Source organism: Lobosporangium transversale (genome assembly GCF_002105155.1).
Source record: "Lobosporangium transversale strain NRRL 3116 chromosome Unknown BCR41scaffold_47, whole genome shotgun sequence".
NCBI classification, from domain to species: domain Eukaryota; kingdom Fungi; phylum Mortierellomycota; class Mortierellomycetes; order Mortierellales; family Mortierellaceae; genus Lobosporangium; species Lobosporangium transversale.
Genome location: NW_019029025.1, coordinates 245,839 through 259,983, shown reverse-complemented (window position 1 = coordinate 259,983; position 14,145 = coordinate 245,839). Strand labels below are relative to the sequence as shown.

Sequence of the window (14,145 nt, the reverse complement as noted above, 5' to 3'; positions counted from 1 at the left end):
TCGAAGGAAAAGGAAGAGAGATCTTAAAAAGGGTGTTTTCAGTGGAGAATGTTGCAGGGTTACTTGGAGTAATAATAGGTGACACGGGCCATGTTAACCGTTCGCGTCTTTTTGCATACTTCGTATTATGGTTACGAAATTTTGATTCAGACGTGTCAGTTAAAATTTTCACACGGTCAAAAGCCAATGGTATAATTAAAACGCCACTCACTCATTCCACCTTCCATCTTCCAATTGATCCCAACCTCTCACTGTTTCTCTTGTCCTTTGCTCTCTATCACATCATGAGCATTATTAAAGACATCGTTTATGCCCCTGTTTCCCATTGGGAGAAACATACCCTCGATCTTTATTACCCTGACAGGCAACTGAATGCAAACAAGTCACTAATAGTCTTTGTGCATGGTGGCGCATGGAGGACAGGTGACAAAGATGAATTCGTTGACATGGCACAGAGAATTTCTACCTCTACTGGAGATGTAGTTGCAGTTGTCAACTACACCCTTTCAGTTGCTGCCATTAAAGATGACCCCACGTCTGTCCGACCTGAGGCTCAACACCCTAAACATGTCCAGGATGTGGCCAAGGCGGTTGCGTACTTATACATGAATGCAGAAAAATACAATGGACACTACAACCCTAACCACATTTTCTTGGTCGGACACTCCGCTGGTGGACAGATCACAGGTATGTTGGCTCTGCGTCCAGATCTATTCTTAGAACCGATTGAGACCGAGTTAGGACTTGAAAAGGGCGTTCTGCATAGAGCTATCCGCGGTGTTATCGGAGTAGAAGGCATCTATAATGTGGATCGTATATTGAAGCGCTGGCCATCTTATAAAGACTTCATTATTCAAGGCTTTGGGGGAGACCCGGAGACATTGATTCATGGATCACCAGACGGCCAACAAGTCCCACCAGGAACTGCATTCAGATTACCTAATTATGCGGTACTTCAGTCGAATGAAGATGAGCTTGTGGAGCCCGAGCAGGCTAAAGAGTACCATGCGCATTTGCTGGCGGTTGCTGGTCCTTCAGAAGATAAGGTTATACTAGAGTTTGGAGACTGGGGCAAACACGATGCTATGCTGCAGACAGAACAATTTGCTAAAACCATCACAAAATATGTCCATGGCTGGGAAGCCCAATAAAAATTAGCTCCACGTGACTATCATTTGACGTCATTTTTTATTGACGCGAAGGGAGAATACCCTCGGATGAAGTCAGATCAATATCAACGCAAGCGATGAAGCTCTAACCTGCAAGCTCCAGAAACGAAGCAGGATTGTTGGCTCGTAAAAAAAAGTAGTTTAGTTAGACAAGGTGTGCTGCAAAACCCAATGTAGTGGAGTACTGATCACGTGACTGATAGCTTCTGACGTAGTTTCAGATACAAATCTTCCTTTTTTTTTTTTTTTTTTTTTTTTGCTTTTTGTTTTTCTTGAATGCAGACAAGATCATTTCCTCCTTCTCTCTTCGTCACACTCACCCCTCACTAGGATAGCATTTACGTAAGACATCGTACGAGTCAGAACAAGGATGCATCGATGGAATGATGCATATATTGGTCAATTGACTATGGCAAAAAGTTTGCTACTGAATTCTTAGATCCTCACATATTACCTTTATTTTTATTTTTATTTTTATTTTTATTTTACTCTGCGGCTCTCTGATTCCCCTCATAGCACCATGTCTACGCCTCAGGATTCCGTCGATAATAATATCGAAATGTGGAAGGTCAAGAAGCTGATCAAGGGTCTTGAGGCAGCTCGTGGGTATGTTTTCCTTTCACACCTTTCTTTTACTTTCGACTTTGTCTGCATTGTTACATGTACTGGACCAGGGTTTATTAATGAACATGTCTTGTTGGTGTCCATGCCTCTTACCTTTTTTTTTTATGCAGAAATGGAACATCCATGATCTCGCTCATTATTCCTCCTGGTGATCAGATTTCTCGTGTTTCCAAGATGTTGGCTGACGAGTATGGAACTGCCTCCAACATCAAGAGCAGAGTTAACAGATTGTCTGTGTTGAGTGCCATCACATCAACCCAAGCACGTCTCAAGCTCTACACCAAAGGTAAGAATCAACAATCGTCACACATAGGATTTCCTCCTGCATGTGCGTTCTGCGCCTGATTATTTTAGAACTACTGCGCCGTGAAATTTGCACAGTCTCCTCCCTACTATTTTTTTTCGTGGGGATATCACATATAGATAGCTTAATGATATCCTAGGAACTTATAGTCTTGTTTTTGCATATCGACTATTTTAGTACCGCCTACTGGACTGGTCATTTACTGCGGCACTGTCGTCACTGAGGAAGGCAAGGAAAAGAAGGTCAATATTGACTTCCCTCCTCATAAGCCTATTAATACCTCTTTGTACATGTGTGACAACAAGTTCCACACGGAGGCTCTTTCTGAGTTACTCGAGTCTGACTCCAAGTTCGGATTCGTCATCATGGATGGTAACGGAACCTTGTTTGGCACTGTCTCTGGAAACACTCGGGAAGTCATCCACAAGTTTACTGTCGATCTGCCAAAGAAGCATGGTCGTGGAGGTCAGTCCGCTCTTCGTTTCTCACGTCTGCGTGATGAAAAGCGCCACAATTATGTTCGCAAGGTCGCCGAGATGACCGTCCAGCACTTTATCACCAATGACAAGGTCAACGTCACTGGTTTGGTCTTGGCTGGTTCTGCTGATTTCAAGACCGAATTGTCTCAATCTGATCTTTTTGATCCTCGTCTGCAAGCCAAGGTTGTTAAGATTGTTGACGTCTCATACGGTGGTGAGAATGGCTTCAATCAAGCCATCGAGCTTGCTGCCGAGGCGCTTTCCAATGTTAAGTTCATTCAGGAAAAGCGCTTGATTTCTAAGTATTTTGATGCCATTTCACAAGATACTGGAAAGTACTGCTTCGGAGTTGAAGACACATTGAAGGCTTTGGATATGGGTGCTGTTGAGACCTTGATTGTCTGGGAGAATCTTGATATCGCTCGTGTTACACTTCGAAATTCTGCTGGTGAAACTGACATCAAGCACTTCACTAAGGAGCAAGAAAAGGAGCGCACCAATTTTATTGATCCTCTAGACGGTTCCGAGATGGAGGTTGTTGAGAAGGTTTCCTTGCTTGAATGGCTTGCAGAGAAATACAAGGATTTTGGTGAGTTTTTTATTTTTTTTTATTTATTTTTTTTATTTTTTTTTAATCGCCTCAATAGTGGATATTGCATAATTGAATGGGGCTAATTCTTTTTTTTTATGATTAGGTGCTACACTTGAGTTTGTCACTAATCGTTCTCAGGAAGGTTCTCAATTCGTAAAAGGCTTTGGAGGTATTGGGGGCATCCTCCGCTATAAGCTTGATTTTGAGGCTCTCACTCATGACTCTGACGAGTTCTTCTCGGATTGACCCGATGATGAGGACAACGCTGCATCGCTTCAGGAGGGGAAGAAACTGAGCGCCTAATGTCGCTCAGTTTAAGCAGGGAAATGAGTGGACAGTTTACTAGAGAAGGTAAGTAATGGGATCTGCTTTGAGAGGTTGAGATTGTAGCTTGTAAATTTTACTTCAGACTAATGGATTTATTCTTTTGAATTTTGAAATAGTGCTTCTGATCTCTGCATATGATGAAGAAAACCTGGAACATAATCAGCTTGATAATTTATTTGTTGGAATTTTACGCAGTTATGCTTGAGATTAAGAGGGGTCAATTTCTCAAATTGGAAGAGAAAAGTATGAATAAAATCTATAAAACATGAATAAGGTGCACAGACTTTCCTAGGTATACTTCTTGATCTCCAAACTTGCTTCGGATGTTGTTGTTGAGTTGCAAACAAAGTTTGAGTTTGCTTAATTCACTAAAACCTACATCCACTGACATGACATTTGGGCGTCGGCACAGGTGCTTGTATGAAGTCACGATGTGCCTTGGTGAGCAATCAGAAGCAATAGCGATGTCCGGCCACAACGCTTGAGTGATCCAGTGCTTGTCAGCGATGTAAAACGACTTTCAGAAAATAATTATTAGCCGGCCTGAACTTTCCTTGCCCCCGCTTCGTAAAACGTCTCTTTTCCCTAGGCGATTTTAATCTCCTTGTTCCATAACAGGATTAGCTATTCTCAGGAGCTATGGGACGGATACATGACAACACGGCTGTACCCCCTTCATGGAAATATATCATGGTTTCAATAGGCGAAAAGCCATTTTTGGCATACTTTATAAATTATAATATCAAGGATCAGCAACCAAAAAAAAAAAAAAAAAAAAAAAAAAGGCTTGCATTTGTCTATTTACAGATCACCATGACCATGCCAGGTGGATGTGGAAGATGAAGTTCTATGGAATGCATTCCTTTGTTGTTGCTCACGTTGTTGCTGTTGTTCTCTGTCCCATTCTTGTTCTTCATCCGTAGCAAAAACTGCCAGCTGCTCAATATCTTCTCGATTACTGGAGAAACTCAGTCGACTCGGATGAACTGGTGCGTTTGAAGATGAAGACGACCCAGAAATCGAGCCTATACTAGGGGGTACTCCTCCATCCTGTGTATGAGACGGAGCCATAGTTGACGACCCACTGTTGACACTCACAGTGGTACCCATGGCAGATACTGTAGATATGCCTGTAATATGTGGTGAAGACGACAGGATCATAGTTCTTGGTGGGCTACTTGCCACCATCGTTGGTCCCGATCCCGATCCTGAATTAGATCCTATCCCTGCTAGATGATGTGCCAGTAACGAAGGTATTGATCCAGAGCCGGAGCCTGTGCTACCAACCGAACTTGAAATTGCCCTGAGGGCGTTAGTGGCGGCGGATTGGTAAGGGATCGAAATTGGCGAGGACCCAGTAGCCCCAACAGAGGAGCGGTACCCTGCGGCGGAACCTGATTGACCAGTCGGTGGCGAGTAGTTTGAAGAGGATGACTCTGCTCCAAACGCCGTTGTGGATCCTGTCCTTGTCTGCTGCTGGGTAAAACCCGCCATTGTCTTGTCTGTTACAACTGTTGCTTGACTATCGCTCAACCCATGACCTGATTCACTAGCAGATTGATGCAAACTTAGCATCGAAGCGTTCACACCGGAAGTAGAAGAGACCTTCACGGCTGTGGATAGTGGGGAACTCGTGCTAATAGATTCTTTATATGGTTTTTCTTTGGCAACCCGAGGCTTCTGCGAGGATGAGATTTCTATCAGATGATCCTCTTTAATACTTGTAATATGGGATCCATCTTTCTCCCCGTGAGCATTGCTGCGCTCTCGGTGCTTTCGACGCTCATTTTCATGATCCTTGTCTTTTCCTTCATTGAGCCGTTCTTTTTCACGCCTCGAAGATGAGCTCGATGATTCACTTAAAGCAGATGTCGATGAGTGATGACGAAGCTTGCTACTGCTTTCTCGTCCACTTCCAGAATGGTATGATGATGACTTGCCATGCCCATGGTACCCATTCCAGCTTGTTGCCTCCAGAAGATAATACTTGACGCCATCGGCAAGTCCAAACGGATTGTGGAAGGAAACGGCTGTAGAGGTTGTTGCTAAGGATGAGGGGGTTGTGCCATTGTTTTCTTCCGCTACCTCTAACCGCTTGTCAACGATCGCTTCTGTAATCGACGTGATCCTTGCCACAATCCACTCCCTGTTTCGAAGTTGACTGACCATGGTTGACGATGGGTCTAAAAAGTAATGCGGAAAGTTGATATTGAATGCTGCCCACGGTTTCGTCACTGAATTGCGTGTAGGCAGGAACAGCGTGAGATCGTCCACTTTGAAGTTGCGGAATGCAATCTTTTCATGAGCTTCTGCAGCGGCACGATTGTATTTTTCTTTAAGGTGTTTACATTCTCGCTGCCATCTCTTAAGAAGGTGCTCTGTGTCAAGCAGCTTCTTTTTGATTAATGAAGTCGTTTCAGCCACATCAAGATCCGAAAAGTCGAAATCCCGTAGTATGTCCTTGGATAGTGGGACCGTTGTGCTGGAGCTTCTGCCTGATCCACTGCTGGAAGATATAGCGACTGAGGAAGACGAAGAGCTGGTATGCGATGTTTGAGATACAGCCAGGGTACTTCCAGTTTTGCTGCGTTTCTCAGATTTGTCCAAGAGTACAGAAGAACTAGGATAGTTGGCGTCCTCAGGCGATGACACAAGAGGCAGATGGATTCCAAGGTCAAGTGCCAGGGCGCTTAAAAGGACACGGTCACCTACACTAAAGGCCATGCTTGTCTTCTGTACCTGCTCAGGATTGTCTATACCAGTATGCATTAAAGATGACATGAGGGTGACAGACGAAGTCGACGGCGCTGGTGATCCAGCTGTGGGCGTTGTTGAGACCGGTACTGGGATAGCTGAAGCACGATGCTGAGTACGAGCATTTTCTAGTTCCTCTTTGAGACGAACTATAGTCGATCCTAGTTCCTTAGCGACCGTAGCCGCTCCTTCCTCAGCATCCTGACAAGCTTTCTTAAGCTCGTCGATGGTGGCGTATAGCTTCTTTTTGTCCATCTCATATTCCTTGTTCAGTTCCCCAACGCGCATTTCATTATCCTCTTGTACTCCAAGCATATCTGCCCTGTGCTTATTAACAGCATCCTGAATGCCGCGTCCAATTTCCTGCAATCTTTCATGTACATGATCAACGCTTGTAATCTCCACTTGCATTTGGGTGTGTCCAAGCGCAACTAGTGACTGCTGGATGGGTTTGGCAAGATCTTTGATTGCACGCTCCATATTATCTAAAAGCCTGGATTTCTCTTTCCAGTCCTCTTCAGCACGCCGCACCATAATCTTGGCCTCTTCAAGTCGAAGATTTACGTCGGCCTTGTACACCTCTCGTTGAGTTTCTAGTTCAGATATCTGCTTACGAAGGATTTCTGTCTGCTCAGCCAAGTCATCTTTTGCTTTCTGCGTGGCCGTATGGGCTTTGGTTAGCGCCTCATGTTCTCTTTCCAACGTCAGCTGAGTTTCATGTAACTTTGCATAGTCATCTTTCGCCTTCTGTCCATCTCGTATGGCGTCAGATGTCTTTTGCTCTTGTTCCTTAAGCTGTACAAAAATATCATTGTAAACTGTACGGTGTGACTCGAGTTGTCTTTCCTGCTCCCGAGCGCGCGCAGTGATATTTTCATGTTCAGCTGCATGATTTTCGAGCTCTTCTTCTAGTTGAAGCACCTTATTCTGCAACTCTTCGTTCACAACGGCTAGCTCGTTCTCCAGCTCTGTTGCCCTTTCCGTTGCCTGTCCTAGCTGCTTTTCCCATGCCTCTTTATCAATGCTGAGCTGATTATTGAGTTCTTGGATGCGGTCCTTGAATGTTTGAATCTCCATCGCATGGGTTTCTTTCTCCTTCTCCTGACGCTGCAATAGAAGCTCGTATTTGTGAGTCATATCCTTAAGTCCCTCATCCAGCTCGCCGGCTCTCTTCTGAGCAATAGTGTCAGCTACCTTGCCTTCATTTGATGCTCCTTCCATGGTTGCTGATTGCAACTTGAGCTCCAGAAGCTCTTGCCGAAGCTGGTACATCGAAATAATAATGGTAATAATAATAATAAAAATAAAAATAAAAATAAAAATAAAAATAAATAAATAAAGTTGCGTTCAAGAATGTAAATGATTAATATCCATAATCATGGAAACTGACTGGGATGATAAAGCAAGAGATTATAATGTACCTCGTCTTGGAGAGCTAAAGCCTGACGGCTGACATTGCATTCGTCTCGTAATTTAGACTCTGTTTCATGTAATTTGAGTGAGATATCCTGCAGCTCCTGCTCCAAAATCCGAAGTCTTTCTTCCTCCACTTTCCGTCCTTCTTCGTTAGGCTGAAGCTGGTCATGAGTATCATGCAGGTTTTCAGACGCCTTCCAAGGATGGTCGGGGTCTGTTGATTGGCCTGGTTGGCTGGCCGAGCCCTTCGGTGATGGCGGTAGTTCCACGCTAGAGCTGGCATGAAAGTGTTGATAGAGCTTTTCTTCTAGTGAGCGGATCCTAGTTTCATAGGCCTTGATTTTTGTAGACAACTCTGTATTTTCCTTTATAAGGCGTTGATTCTGCTGAAGTTGCTGCTGCAATGCCTGTTGCTGCTCATCCGACTCTCCGCGATGAGCGATGGGTGTGGAGCTGCTTCCTCTAGAAGGCTTGCGAGCCAGTTTTGGAGAAGACGATGGGTTATTAGGAATAGTAGTTCCTGATATAGCTGTGGATGCTTGTCCGATAGAGCCTCCAACCCCTCCAACCGGCGTGTTTTGACGAGAGAACGGCTGTTGTGCCAGTTGTGGGGTGCCTGAGCGCTGTTGGACATCGATCCGTGACATTTCTGCACGAAGTCGCGCATTTTCTTCCTCTAAACGCATGATGCGGTCCGTCATAAAACTTTTTTCCAAAATCTTGTCAAATTCACTGCCCATGGCTTCCACCTGTGCTGTCATCTTTGTGAGGGTAGTACGAAGTCGGGAAAATGCATCTTGATTAGGATCCTGACCACTACTTATCGAACTAATGCCGACATTCGATTGCTCTACGCCTTGACCTTGCATACGGCTGTCATCGGGACCTCCCAGACCAATGCTTAATTGGTTCACAAGCCGTTCAAACTCCGCAATATGTTCTCGTGTGAAAGATGGAAGACGGTCCCGTGTGTTGAGAGCATTGATTTCGCAAAATGATGGGACGTCATCCAGCCCTGGCACCACTACGGGCACAAATTTGGCAATATCTGACCTAAATGAATCTCGCCTGCGTTGCTCCAGCTGCCGAAAGCGCGACATAACTTCAGCCAACTGTTGAGATTTTTGGAGCAGGAGCTTTGAGTACTCACGTCTACGCACAACTTCCACCAACAAGGCGCCATATGCGATAGGGATACGCTGAACATATACAAGCTGGCTGAAATCTGCGTCTCTTTTCCGAAGAGACTCATCCAAGTTACTGAGGCTGGGAGGTATATTAGCGATTGTAGATTGGAGTCTAGAAATGTGCATAAGTTGTGTAATGAGGTTGGCTGTCTGTGAGCGCTTTGCAGCTATGAAAATAGTGAGCTTATCCCGAAGCATATTGTCGGCTTTTTTGGAGGAGCCCATATAATCCTTAACATAGACATTAGCTAGCTGTACCAGTGCCTCGAGAGTTGAGGCGGATGCTGGGAATCCGGAGGGACGAGAAATCTCTATCAGCTTTTCCTTGACTCTACTTTGGTCTCGTACAACCCATTCTCTGATTTGACTCTGGTGCTCAAGTGTCTGTAGAATATCAGCCATAGCATCTTCCAGTTGGTCCAGGTTGATGCCGCTGTTGCTTCTAATAGCTATTGTGCCTTCTTGAACCTCCTTGATAGATCGAGAGAGATCTTTCCCGTCACGCAGCAAGCCTTCATGGATCTCTCGGCAGCGTTCTGCCCATTGTACGAGCTTTTCCGTTGGTATGAAGTCCGAGATATACCGCTCAGGCGAATCTGCTGGCAGCAGTGCGGGGTGTACTTTAATTTGTCGTAGAACATCGATATCACGCGGAAATCTTTTAAATATTTTCGTCGTTGAATTTTTCCAATCCCATGGAACAAAAAAAAAAAAAAAAAAAAAAAAAAAATCAGTACAGCGCCCAACCAAGCTAGAATGTATAAGCCTTTATGGCATATGATATCTATTGACAAGAAAAAATAAACAAATGTTACATACGATTGCAATAGTCGAGCCTGTTTGGCGAATTCCTTTGTGGCAAATGCATTGAATTTTTCGAATGTCTCCAGCACAGACCTAAAAAAAAAAAAAAAAAGTAAAATTACGCAATTTCGCATTGACATGTTGTTCTTGTATCAAGCATCCAGTCCAATTAAGAATAAGGATCATATTTTTGCATGACCTACCGGCTGTGAGCATCTAAATTTGTGAGGGCAACTTGAACTGCCAATGCTTGGACTCTTAGCTCTTCCATTATCCGATCACAGATCTTTGCATGGGCTACGATAGCTTTATAATGCGCCAGTATATTTGCAGCATATGCATCAAAATTTGTTTGAAATTGGCTGCTCCATTCCCGATTTTCTGAAGGCGACTCTGGCCTTGGTGGGATATCGAGAGGTTGAAGCTGTGCAGGGCTGAGGTCAAGGACTGGAGGTTCGCTTCTTGGCTGTTCTGTGAGAGTGGATATGCTGTTTCCAATGTCGGTCGTAAGAACCTCTCGATTATAGACCATAATGGTGTATTCATCCTAATAGTAGTGATGCAGAGATGCAGGATAAATGAGTTGTAGAGCCAATGAAGCACATATGCTTGTTATTTCATGATTGTCGGATTGGATACGCGGGTTCATTTATGAGAAAAGTCAGCTGAATGCAATAAGTACCACTGGTATGCAATCATTTATGTTTTGGAAAGCCCATGTGATACCTCTTATTTATTTATTTTTTTTTTAGCAATGACAAATTGACACGCCCACAATAGAGGGCAAGGGGAAGATCGGGAAGTATATGAATAAGAACTGCAATAAGCGAGCTTCGATTTCAAGAGAACAATCATTTTAAATTTCGTTTTGGTTGGATTCGGTGACATGAAAAGCAAAAATATTTTGTCTAACCATTCTTCAAGTGCAGTGCGAAATAAATATATTTCAGGTGGAGGCGAAGTCATAACAAAGCAAAAAAAAAAAAAAAAAAAAAAAAAAATACATAAAAGACCAAATCACACATGATGTTCATGGATGCTCGGTGTGTCCCTGAATAAAATCGATCGGGCCGTGCCCTCTTTTTTTTTTTTTTTTTTTTTTTTTGATAGTTTGACCACTCTCTGTTGTCCATTTCTCCAGATAGAACAGAGTCCTTTGTCTCCCTGGTCCAATAAACAAATTTTGCAAAAGATGAGGGAGAGACAAATAGTCCCCCAAACATTGCCTATCTTGGCGCGATCAAAAAGTAGGGAAAAGGGAGGTTGTAAAAAAAAAAAACAAAAGACCCAAACTGATGACGATCAAAATGACCTGTTTTAGTTCATTAATGCGTAGTTCATATACGCTAGTATCAATGCAGGGAAGTAAAAGGAGTCACCACGAGCAGTCCACATACATTTATTCTGTTGTATATGATGGATCAATATGAGAGATGGACGAAAGAAAAGTGCTGCAACATGTCACAATGTGCATCTGAACCAATCCCAACAAAACGAACCTTTTCTTTCTTTTTTTTTTTTTTTTTTTATCAAATATTTACCTTATCTGTAGATGTGATCACTTCAAACATCATATCTGGCTTGAGCTGCAAACCTTCAGAGGTCATCAGGATCTGGGAGCCCTGCGGGATCCTGGTCACCTTTTCGATAGCCAAACGCAATGTGTCAAGGCTACGATGTATAAAAGAGGGTTTTCAGAGATATGCATGAAGAGAAAAGTTGATGAAAAAAAAAGAGAGCAGGATGATATAAGTATCATGACATTTTTTCAGAAAGAGCAACAGCACCAACAAGAACAAGAGAAGTTTCATTTGCTATTAAAACAAATGAAAATGCCATGCGATGCAAACAAATACAAATCCAACAAAAAACAATATGGTTTTGAGTTATAAAGGCTGTCATACAAAAATGGTGGCAACACACTATGATCTTACACTTGCTGTACACACAAAAAAAAAAAAAAATTACTGCCCCCAAATTGATGGAACCTGATCATGTAACGATGAGAAAACTCTGCTGAAGCGAATACAAGGCAAGGTGACTAGGTGGGGACATGGATTATAAAATACAGTATAACACAGTAGGGACAAGTTATGATACGGCATGACATTACCCATCATTTGGCCGCAGCAGGGGTATCTGCACGCGCTTGCCTGTCTCTGCTCGATAAAGCTTCATGTCCTGGCAAGCTTATTAAGGACGTGAATGCAATTGCAGCGCAAATAAAAGGATTAGAAAAAAAAATGTCCAAACGATAATGGATAAGAGAGCACAGTAAGCAGTGAAGAGGAAGAGGAAAGCTAGATGATAACAAAATAAAATAAAAATAAAAATAAAAAAGGAGTGTTTAAAGAGAGTTTGAATTGGAATAAGATGAACGAATGAATGAAGCGTAGTGTAGTATAATGTAATGTATTTAAAAAAAAAGGTAAAAAGAGAGAGAGAAAGAGGAGAGGAGAAAAGGAAGCAAAAGAGAAGAAAGGAAAGGAAAGGAAAGGAAAGGAATGAAAGACAAGAAGAAAATAGAAAAGAAAAGAAAAGAAAAGGAAGAGATGGAGAAGAGAAGGGAAGAGAAGAGAGGAGCAGAGAAGGGGAGGGAAAAGAAGTAATGTCAATGGAGATGAGTAATGGAATGGTGAATGAAGGGAAGGAACGAATGTCGAAAGGTGATGTGATTGAACTGAACCGAACAACTGAACTGCTTGTAAAAGAAGGAAGAGGGTTGAATTGATGTCCACGTAACATCAAACTATAAAAAATGCAGATGCGTCTCTTGCTCAAATACAAATGAACGTTTTTTTTAGGATGGATGGACGAGGGGTGTCAAGTGGTCAAGTGGCACAGCAAACAACAAACACGGGTTTATAAAATCATACACGACTGCGGTCATCCCATGCACTTCCAATGCTTATGCTACTTATTTATTTTATTTTTTCAAAAGTAACAAAAGGACAACCCTCCCCCTGTTACACCTCCTTGACGTTTGGTTTAGAAGAATCAGGAACTACTGCTTGTACATTTGTCTGAGCCTGGGTTGTCGCAGCCAACTCACGCTGCTTCTTTTCGGCTGCCATTTCTCGGCTCCCAGCAGTATCATGCAACCAATCGAGCACTCCTAAAGGGCCAAAATTCTTGTTGAAAACTTCATGATGGTAATCATGTGCCAATGGTGAAGGGAACAAGGGCAGATGGAATCCACAGTGGGAGTTAATTGCATTCGTTTGACCTTTTTGGTTTTGGTTTTTTTTTTTTTTTTTTTTTTTCAAGAAAAGAAAAAGTTAATAATATTTTCATCTTCATCCACCTTAGGATTATCTTCAAAGCCAATAATCTTTTTCTATCATCGTTATATTTACCAACGGTAATCCACAACCACAAGGTCAGGATATGCGACTTCATTAGTACAGGCCCAAGCGCTAAAGGGCACAAGTTGCATACAAAATGCTCAATTGGATGACAGTAGATTGCTAAAGTTGTAAAGGGAAAAAAAAAAAAAAAAAAAAAAAAAAAAAACGCGTCAATTTTAGTGGCAAAATTGGTATTTTAAGGAGCACGTGAAATCTGCATTTATCTTTTTTTTTTTTTTTTTTTTTTTTTTTTTTTCCTCTTACCTGCAATGCCAATAGGAGCTGTGTAAAGATGGTGTTTCTTATGAATTCGCTTATAAAGCTTGGGGTGGTGGAATAGACGATGACCATAATAAAACCCCAACTCCTCAACTACCAAGAAGCCAATCAATTCTTTTGATAGATCCCATACAGTCGGTAGCTCCATCCCAACAGGATTTCCTCTCAAGTCCATCAGCTTCCACAACAAGAATGATGAAGGGAGTGCCACTAAAAACTGATTCTGTAAGACTACCCACAAAGCCTTCCTATACCATTCCCAGGTCGGCACCTTCAACGGTTGGATCTTGTAACGCCAAAACGACTTGGGAAACTGACATAGATCCAGTACTGCCAGTAAGGATACCCAGAACCAGAATCCGACCTGAGAAATTATAAATGTTCCCCAAGGAATAATAACTGATTTAGGATAACTTGCCAAGATCGAGGACCAGAATTGAGGACCATAGAGATGTAGGAATCCAAAGAACACTGAGGTCATGACTGAATACAAAAACACATCACCAATCTCAAAGGGCGCCTTGTGATGCGATATCACTGGGCCCCATTCGTCCTGAATTGGGACCTGTTGATCTGTCGGATCCTCCAGTTTCAACTCTGAAGATGTTGTCATAGTCAATGGTCAATATGAGGAATGAATCCGAGATGCAATATAAAGAATAAGAGTATGTTTTTGTGAGTGTCTGTCAAAACTGTGGAGAAAGAAAGGTATGAAAAACTAGGGAGAAAGAGGCAATATCCAATGGAAAAAGGGTGTCTTTTTTTTTTTTTTTTTTTTTTTTTTTTTTGATCCGTGGGATGTACTTTCCTTTTTATGCTGTTCAAAACAATTTGGGCTGACAAACATTAATTGCCATTTCTGG

At 42.6% G+C, this 14,145-nt stretch overlaps 4 protein-coding genes across 4 annotated transcripts; 2 read left to right on the top strand and 2 right to left on the bottom strand.

Moving 5' to 3' along the window:
• Nucleotides 1-220: 220 nt before the first annotated feature.
• BCR41DRAFT_361310 (Alpha/Beta hydrolase protein) lies at nucleotides 221-1,364 on the top strand. The gene has a single exon (XM_022025504.1). The coding sequence runs from the start codon at nucleotides 285-287 to the stop codon at nucleotides 1,149-1,151; it is 867 nt and encodes a 288-aa protein (XP_021877426.1). The 5' UTR covers nucleotides 221-284; the 3' UTR covers nucleotides 1,152-1,364.
• A 325-nt stretch (nucleotides 1,365-1,689) lies between these two features.
• BCR41DRAFT_374186 (eukaryotic release factor 1) lies at nucleotides 1,690-3,414 on the top strand (the record flags this gene model as incomplete). Its single annotated transcript, XM_022026849.1, has 4 exons — nucleotides 1,690-1,775; nucleotides 1,904-2,079; nucleotides 2,275-3,165; nucleotides 3,272-3,414. 4 exons carry the CDS (start codon nucleotides 1,690-1,692, stop codon nucleotides 3,412-3,414), a joined length of 1,296 nt encoding a protein of 431 aa, XP_021877425.1.
• Nucleotides 3,415-4,296: 882 nt separating this feature from the next.
• Nucleotides 4,297-10,188, bottom strand: BCR41DRAFT_374185 (hypothetical protein; the record flags this gene model as incomplete). The annotated part of the gene is made up of 4 exons (XM_022026848.1): nucleotides 4,297-7,512; nucleotides 7,671-9,510; nucleotides 9,672-9,749; nucleotides 9,860-10,188. 4 exons carry the CDS (start codon nucleotides 10,186-10,188, stop codon nucleotides 4,297-4,299), a joined length of 5,463 nt encoding a protein of 1,820 aa, XP_021877424.1.
• Nucleotides 10,189-12,622: 2,434 nt separating this feature from the next.
• On the bottom strand, nucleotides 12,623-13,763 carry BCR41DRAFT_311863 (hypothetical protein; the record flags this gene model as incomplete). The annotated part of the gene is made up of 3 exons (XM_022021060.1): nucleotides 12,623-12,882; nucleotides 13,013-13,123; nucleotides 13,268-13,763. The coding sequence occupies 3 exons, from the start codon at nucleotides 13,761-13,763 to the stop codon at nucleotides 12,623-12,625; spliced, it is 867 nt and encodes a 288-aa protein (XP_021877423.1).
• Nucleotides 13,764-14,145: the final 382 nt, after the last annotated feature.

Bases quoted from the DNA above. Each gene is read 5' to 3' on its own strand.
- BCR41DRAFT_361310 (XM_022025504.1), top strand. From the start codon at position 285: ATGAGCATTATTAAAGACATCGTTTATGCCCCTGTTTCCCATTGGGAG.